Below are 8,643 nucleotides of genomic sequence, written 5' to 3' on the forward strand. Positions count from 1 at the left end.
CCGCGCACTCGCCTCTCGCCTCCCGCCGGAGAAGCGTCAGGACAGAGGCGGGGTGGGGCGCGGTTAAAAAGCGCTGCAGGTGGGAGCCGGGCCATCCCCAAGAGGAGCGGGCGGAGGGCCCTGCAGACGCCCCACACCGCCGAGCCCGCGGCGCCCGGCCCTACCTGCCCTTCCGGCTGCGACCGAGGCGGGGGCGCCGCCCTAGGACCCCGCGCCCTGAGCGCGCACAGCAAGTGAGCCGGGGGCTCACCGCCCATCTCGGCCGCAGGAATTGCATCCAGAAGCCGGAGCAGGTAGGTCGGCGCCCTCGGTCCCCTGGCCCTCAGTAACCCCCCCGCCCCGCGACCCTGTCCGCGAACCGGTCGGGGAGTACAGTCCGCCGGATCCGCCTGCGCCCCGCATTCTCCCGCTCGCCGCCGGCGCGCTCGCAGGAACGAGGATGGACTGGTTTGACTTTTCCCCGGGTCCCCTCGGACTTGCACAACAGGTTTTATAGAAGCCTCACGCCGGGTGTTAAAGGGCCGCTTTCCCCCACTTCCTCTGCTGTGGTTTGGTGTGTCCTGGCTTTCACGGGTCACTGGCAAGGTCGGGCTCGCGTTTGGGGGCGCGGGACTAACCAACAAGCCCAGGGAGAACTGGCCAGAGTGGCTCCGAGATGTCAGCCGGGGCACCTGTGGGCCGCACGTGACAAGAAGACAGTCACTGGACGGCAGTAATTAAGTGTCACTGGTGACACATCTCAGTTAAAAGGCGGAGGCACCAGAGGCCTCTTCCCTCTGGTGGGGGAGACGGCCGGGTATCACCTGGCACAGGTGTGTAGTTGTGACCAGTTTGGCGGCCCTTCCTGGAGAGTGGACGGAGTGTGAGGTGAGTGTGGATGGAGTGTGAGTTGAGTGTGAGCTGGACACAGCTGTGGATCCCGAGGGGCTGGGGGCCTGCAACCACATGGGCTGGGGCCAGCAACCCTGGCATCACCTCCCCAGGTGGCATTTCACTGTGGGTTGAGCACCTGGTTGAATTCATCCAGGTGCCCTTGCTCTCTTTCTCGGGCAGACTTGATGCCACAGAAGCCTTTTCTTGCCCCAGCTCTGGCCAGTGTTCTAGAAGAGACTCCTGCCCCAGCCAGGCTCCTTAGAATTGCAGGACGCGCAGAGCCTTGTCTGCTGCTCCTCCGGAGACTCTGGGGTTGGCATGGGAACCCTGCCAGGCAGGGAGATGGGTTATGAAGAGAGGAGCCTGGGACATAACTGGGGAGGGGGGGAGGTCCCACTTGCCATCATCCCATTGACCCAACCCGGAAGATGCCAGCCTGTTCAGCTGCTCCACCATATGAAAACAAAGTCTGATACCGGAAACAGGGACTTCATTCTCCTTTTCTGACTTTTCTGAATTATAAGAGCTTTAAGAAGGAAAAGAACCAGCAGAGGTTCTGACTGAACAATTTCGACAGGGTGTGAGGAGACTCACCACACACCCTGGCTCAAACTGAATGTCCCAGGAGCTGTGAGTGGTTTGTATACTTTTGTTAAAATGTTAGAATGAAATTGTGGGAAAATAACTTCCAGCCCAGAGTTCCAAGTCTGCAAAGGCATGATGCTGCTGGTGACTCTATTGTCATGTTAAGATTTCTGTTTGACCCACTTGATCCGTGAGAATGAAACTGGGTCCCTGAGGGCGTTTTCTGTTTTTATTCCCAGGATCATTTAACTCCAGCTGGACCTAAATGTTTGGAAGGCACACAGGTTTGCTTGAATAAACAGAGATGGTTAAATGGAAAGAAAAAAAAAATTTTAACTCTTTGAATTCTTAAATGGATTAAGAAGGACATATAATTCTATGAAGTGTCCACTTTTATATTTAGACTCCATAGACTGGATTTTTTTTTTTTCCCATTTTTACTGAGTTAATTTTTAAGAAGTATATGAGTCCTAAATCCATTTTATCTTTACTGGTCATTACTTTGAATGGACAGTTGATGAATTTTTGAATACTAAAATTTGAAAATCAGCTATCATATTGTCCCTTGGATGACCTGAGATTTCTAGAGACAAAAGGAAAAGACTCTTTTTGATTAAGGAAAGAGTTTAAGGTTGTTTGTTTGTTTGTTCTTCAGGCTGCTGACTTGGGGCTGAGGGAGTATATTTGATTCCTCAAATTCCATCTTCTTTTTCTTTTTTTCCATCTTCTTTTTCTTAAAGAAGGGAATGGGCTTGAGATTCAGCATTGGGCATTCTTATCATTATTGCTTTTTTGTTACTATTAGAAGAACTAATAGTAACTTAGCAAAAGAACTTACACTAAAAATTTTATTTTTATTTTATTGTGTATTTGAAGTACGCAGCATCAGGAAACTGACAGGGGCCAGACAACCCCCATAACAGTTTGGGGGATGAAGGAAAACTGGCACACCAGAGTTGTGCAGTGGACACCCAGGGAGGAGCTGAAGGGCTGTGGCCACAGCTACTCTTTCTCCCTCCTTGGGTCACATCCTCATTGCCCTCAGAAGGTGCACTGGGTTCCTGTTCCTGGGGGATGCTGAGTGCCGCGGGAGGCTGGGTGATGGGTGATCGGTGATTGATGGTGGAGGAAAACAACACCCTGGAAGAGGGACCCTCGCCTAGAGTCCACTCTGGCCGAGGAGCCCTTGACCGGAGCCCAGGGTGCTGGTTTTGCATTGGCCTTATTGCCTCTTATCAGCACAGGCTTTTCCGTAATCCAGAGCTGATGTAGATGCAGTGAGGGATGTCCTGTCCTCAGGTCCATTGGAAACTTGGGGATGAGTCATTGGAGGGAGTCCTGTCCTGGGAAATCTTCGCCTGGAGGCAGGTGCTGAGGGATATGGTTGTTCCTGGGCCTTTAGTTTAGCTTCTGTCACCAGTGACACTGGAACGACTTTATCAGCCAAATTAGTTGTGAGTAAATAGTTTTAAAACAAAAAACTATATTGCTGAGGCAGTATGTTAATAGACGTAAACTATTTGAATTGTAAGAGGGTAGCACAGTCTCTCTTCCTAGCACCATCTCTTCATTAGTCAGGTCCCTGGTTTCCTGTTTTCAGAGCAAAGCGCTTGGACTGCGGCCATGTGTCCAGTGAATACAGACACCACACAGCCCAGTGGTCTTTGCCTCCAGGAGGCTGAGCGTCACCACCTTCCTACAGCTGGAGACTGGGGCCAAGCAAACCTACTCTTTCTTTAAAGGAGAGTCAGGAAGGCACCAGTTGAAAGAAACCAGTCTGGGCCACAAGGAAAGAGTTAATATTGTACTTTTTATTGAAAAAGCTCCTCGCGTTGGCTGCAGCCTGCTTGAAGCCTGAAAGGAAAGAGGCGCTTTGTTTAATACTAATTGTGATGGTTCTGAGGGAGGCAGTTATTATGGAAAGTAATTTTGCCTTCAGGTCTCCTGCAACCAAAATGTTTCCAACAGGCTCACCCCTGGCTCTCCTGGAGGGGAGGGGGGCCTGCCCTTGGTCCTGGCGTGGAAGAGGCCTGGGGGCAGCGGCTACTGGGGGGGAGGTGGCGGTCCACACCCCTGGCTAGTCTCCTAGTGCTCCTAGTACAGAAGCCTCCAGGATGACAGACACCAGGAAGGGTGCAGACGGACACCCTAGGAAGGCACCTCATTTCTTTTTCTTTATTTAAAGGCAAATTGCTGATTTTAGTCAAAGTCCCCAGAGAAGTTGAAAGAAATAAAGCTGCTGCCACAATAATTGTCCGTTTTTTAAGGAGATGCTCCAGGGGCAGGAGTGGAGGAATCTGCTCTAGAAAGTGTTTAGGTCCTTACTTGGGGGGTGACTGCCTGACTTCTCCCTTGACGTCAGCGTCTCTGAATCCCTCCTGGCCAGTGTGGCCTCTGGCCCTTGGGTTGGGGGGTGGGTGGGAGCTGTGCCTTTCTCAGGCAGCTGTGGAGAGAGAACTCAGAGAGGAAAGAGACTTCTTACCGGTGGGAGAGTTTAAATTCTCTACACTTTGAAGAGTTTGAGAAACTGTGGCCTTTATTTGATCAATAAAAAGCTTGCTAACTGGGCATTGAGTCCACCCCACTTCTGTGGGAGAGGTCTTCTGGTTAACCGGAGAACATCTCCACCTTGTGAACAGACAGGAGGGACTTCCCGGGTGAGCGGCCACTGTAAAGTATGTCCAGACATCAGATGTCCACATTTCTTCCTCCCACTGGGCACATCCCAGTGCTTCCAGAGGGCAAGGATGATGACTGGGAGGATTTATTCTGACAACTTTCACCAGGAGCTGAGTCAATCCTACAGTCCACATCGTCTCCAACAAGGCTTTTAGATCAAAGACTCACTACTGTGGACTTGGAAATCCATCAGCCCAAGAGGTCAGCGGTCTGAGCCTGGGACCGGTCTTCCTGACCAAGGTCCCCGTGTCCCCACCCCCTGGGCACTCATACAGACTCCGATCAAAACTTTAAGGACCAGAAACCGCAACTTTAATGAGTGTGTTTTTAAAGAGGTGTGCTTTTTTGTTTTTCCTCAGCTCTTTTTTTCAAAAAAGCAAAAACCTGGCTTTCTGACTGACAGATCTGCCTTTGGGTCCTGTCCTGGATCCACATAGGAATCAAGCCTCCAGCTGCGAGCGCCCCCAGGGCTCCTTCCAGGCTCTGCCCACCCCCACCAACCCCATCCAGCTCGATGCCCCGCTGCGTACAGGTCTTTCTGGGAACTTGAGTGAAGAGCTGCCTGGGGAAACCGGGCCCCGCTGTCCTCACCAACTTGAGCTCTCGAACCTTCCCAACACCTTGTCACGCAGGTGTCCCTCGTGAGGGACACAAGAACGTTGGCCGCAGCGGTTGGCGCACCCTGGACACACAGCCACCTTCTCACGGTGCGAGAGCCCCCTTGGCCGGGACCCGACTGGGCCCGGGGATTCAAGGGAGACAGCCGATGTCTGCATCCAGCAGACGCTCAATGAGTGCTGACCAGCACTTAGGGGTGGTTGTTTGGTTGGTCCTGGTGACGGGTGGGAGGGAGGGAGGGCTTTCCCTGTACTTGGCTCTGACTGTTCTGGACAAAGAAAAAGACAGAAGAGGATGCTTCCAGCACTCTGCACGCCCCTCCCCCTGCCCAGTGAGCACCCGTCTCACCCCCACCAGATGGCAGAGGAGGGTCCCATGAAGGGCGACGTGGATGGAGGCATGGCCTCCTGAGACCTCGAGCCTTCCCAAGAACATGTGCTCTAAAAGTCAAACCAAGGGCAAAAGATGAATTTCTCAGACAGCCAACCAAAATGGGGGCATCCTTTCACAGTATAGGATGTGAGAGAGCTGGCTTCTGAACACACTTGGGCATACCTGGACACACCTGGACTCAACTGGGCTCACCTGAGTGCAACTGAGCACCACCTCCAGCTCCTCAGCTGCCTCCTAGAGTTAGCCAGTATGATGCCAAGGAAGCAGGTGATGGACAGAGTGGGGGACCCTGAGGAGACTGGGGGAGTCAGCCTGAAAGGGAGGAGCCTGACCCACATTCAAGTGCAAGAAAGTCTCTTGGGGGGATGGACAAAAGGCTTTTGGGGGCATCTCCCTGTAAATAGGCATGAGAACCTGGTAAGCATGTTTTTTCTGAGGAACTGGTCTTCCCCTTTTAGAAGATTCTCAAAGAGTCCATTCTCCTCTGTTCTAAGTAGATGCTGACCAGCTCTCGAGTCTGCTGTTGGTGGTGCGGAGGCGTCCACCATGTGAACCGTGCAGGTTCACAGTGGAGGCTCTACCTCAGGATGCTGGATCAGGGCGTTGTGGGGGAGAAACCCCACTGCAGGAGGGGCTGGCCCTCCACCCGCGGCTCCTGATGTGAACTTGGAGCCCATCAGCATGGAGCCGGCACTGCCCGTGATGAGAGAGCAAAGTCAGCCTGTTTGTAGAGGCCTGTGGTTCTCTTCTGGAAGAGGCTCATGGAGTAGCTATGGTACTAGGTTTCCTGAGAGCACATGATCATGGCAAATGATGTTGTTTGAGTCCCATCTTAGTCTGCTGGGTAAAACAGACTGTGTCATTCATTCCAATGAATGACTTTCTTTTTTTTTTTTAAGAAAAAATTTTGAAGAATTATAAGGGAGCTTGGAAACAAATGTGTTTGCCTGAGTTCCTGGGTCAGTGTCAGGCAGCAACCTAACGTATAATTCGAGTTCAGCTGAATCAAGATGAAGTCAGAAAGAGAAAAACAAATATCCTGTGTTAATGCATGTATGTGGAATCTAGAAAAATGGTACAGATGAACCTACTTCCAGGGTGGCAATAGAGACACAGACACAGAGAACGGACTTGTGGACACAGAGTAGAGAATAAAGGGAGGGACGAACTTGGAGATTAGAATTGACGTCTAGAGGGATGGGATGGAGAGGGAGGCAGGAGGGGGGATCAGGAAGGGGAACACATGTAAATCCATGGCTGATTCATGTCAATGTATGGCAAAAACCACTACAATATTGTAAAGTAATTAGCCTTCAACTAATGAAAATAAATGGGAAAAAAATTTTTAAAATTAAAAAAATAAAATCAAGGGGGAAAAAAAAGAATTGACGTCTATACACTACCGTGTGTAAAATAGATATTAATAGCTAGCAGGCAGCTCCTGTGTAACACGGAGAGCTCAACTCTGCTCTGTGATGACTAGACAGGTGGAATGGAGGGTGGGAGAGAAAGGATATATTATATTCCTTTTTTTTTTTTTAAAGATGATCCTAAACCCCTATGAGAACTTGAGAGTGTTCTCAGGGTGGGTATTACCCCCACCAGAAAACTGCCTACTTCGCAGTCGAGAGGGTAATGTCAAGAGAAAGGCTTCCATCTGTGACATTAGAGCTGTTTTACACGAAGGGACTGCCCCACTCACACCGCTGTGTTCTCGCCTGAGCAGGGTGAAGCAGCAGCATGGACTGGGGCACTCTGCATGTGTTTATCGGGGGCGTGAACAAGCACTCCACCAGCATCGGGAAGGTGTGGGTCACCGTCCTCTTTATCTTCCGCGTCATGATCCTGGTGGTGGCCGCCCAGGAGGTGTGGGGGGATGAGCAGGAGGACTTCGTGTGCAACACCCTGCAGCCTGGCTGCAGAAACGTGTGCTACGACCACTTCTTCCCTGTCTCGCACATCCGGCTCTGGGCGCTGCAGCTCATCTTCGTGTCCACGCCCGCCCTGCTGGTGGCCATGCACGTGGCCTACTACAGGCATGAGGCCGCCCGGCGGTTCAGGCGGGGTGAGACGAGGAGTGAGTTCAAGGACCTGGAGGACATCAAGCGGCAGAAGGTCCGGATCAAGGGCTCGCTATGGTGGACCTACACCAGCAGCATCTTCTTCCGCATTGTCTTCGAGGCTGCCTTCATGTATGTCTTCTACTTCTTGTACAATGGGTACCACCTGCCCTGGGTGCTGAAATGCGGCATCCAGCCCTGCCCCAACCTGGTGGACTGCTTCATCTCCCGGCCCACCGAGAAGACGGTCTTCACCATCTTCATGATCTCCGCGTCCGTCATCTGCATGCTGCTCAACGTGGCTGAGCTGTGCTACCTGCTGCTCAAGGTGTGTTTCAGGAGGTCCAAGCGAGCGCAGACACAGAAAGCACCCCCCAACCATGCCCTCAAGGAGAGTAAACAGAACGAGATGAACGAGCTGATTTCCGAGGGCGGGCAGAACGCCATCACCGGGTTTCCCAGTTAAACAGTGGAAGGCACCGCATAGCTGGCTTTCCTAATTCATAGACGCCTGAGTTAACTTCCTGTAGAATAACCAGGCTGGGACCATGTGGTCCGCTCTTGACAACCGGGCCATGGTGTGACTTTACATGTGGGTTTCAGTGGACAGTCTGATGGGGTATTTCCTGAAAACTTAAGGACATAACTGATGTCGATAAAGGACATTCATCTAGAAATTAATACTTTTATTAGGAAAAGATATTTTTATAGGATTGAGTGTTTTAGTTCTGAATTTATATAAAGTATTTTTATAATGACTGGTCTTCCTTACCTGGAAAAACACACAATGTTAGCTTTCGAATCATCCCTTAAGTGTCTAATATTTGAACTTACTCTGTCCTGTCATAGATATCTGCATTGTCATGAGCTGTCATGGCTCTTAGGGTGGAAAGTTTTTGCTGTACAATGTATTTTCACTGCTTTCTGGGCATGGCCAGAGCTATATGGAAGGGGGAAACTTTCCAAATGGGTGATTTGCAATCCTTATGAACAGCTGATGCGAGAATGCACTCTCAATAAAGATGAGTCCGTTGTTGAAGCCACCTGGCTCAGGGTTTCTGTTCCGTCTGGGCATCACATCCCTGGTGACCTGACCAGTGGGTTGGGGCCATCACCAGGGAGGCTGCGGGCTTGAGGCCGGAGTGGCTGAAGTCCATGGACTCTTGCTCTCTCTTCACATCCCTTGAGCAGGGGAGGGTTAGGGTCAGTTGCTCCAGGACAAGGAAAGTGTCCTCGGGGTCAGCCCAGCCTTGATGGAGGAGGGTGGGGAGGTTCCACCCTTCTGATGGAGGAAGGGCTCCTTTGGTCCACGGGGACCAGCAAGCGCCCAGCTGCATACCCACAGGTGGTATCGAGGTTCGTGGGTGGTCACAGATGCTCTTAATGAGGGCATTGGGGCACCTCCCAGGACTGGTCACTCCACAGATGTCACACA

At 51.5% G+C, this 8,643-nt stretch overlaps 1 protein-coding gene across 1 annotated transcript; it reads left to right on the forward strand.

The window, feature by feature from the left end:
- The first annotated feature begins 758 nt into the window (after positions 1–758).
- On the forward strand, positions 759–8,157 carry GJB6 (gap junction protein beta 6). Its single transcript, XM_065902093.1, has 2 exons — positions 759–867; positions 6,875–8,157. Exon 2 carries the CDS (start codon positions 6,889–6,891, stop codon positions 7,672–7,674), a length of 786 nt encoding a protein of 261 aa, XP_065758165.1. The 5' UTR covers positions 759–867; positions 6,875–6,888; the 3' UTR covers positions 7,675–8,157.
- Positions 8,158–8,643: the final 486 nt, after the last annotated feature.

Source organism: Muntiacus reevesi, chromosome 11 (assembly GCF_963930625.1).
Source record: "Muntiacus reevesi chromosome 11, mMunRee1.1, whole genome shotgun sequence".
Lineage (NCBI taxonomy): Eukaryota > Metazoa > Chordata > Mammalia > Artiodactyla > Cervidae > Muntiacus > Muntiacus reevesi.

Bases quoted from the DNA above. Each gene is read 5' to 3' on its own strand.
- GJB6 (XM_065902093.1), top strand. From the start codon at position 6,889: ATGGACTGGGGCACTCTGCATGTGTTTATCGGGGGCGTGAACAAGCAC.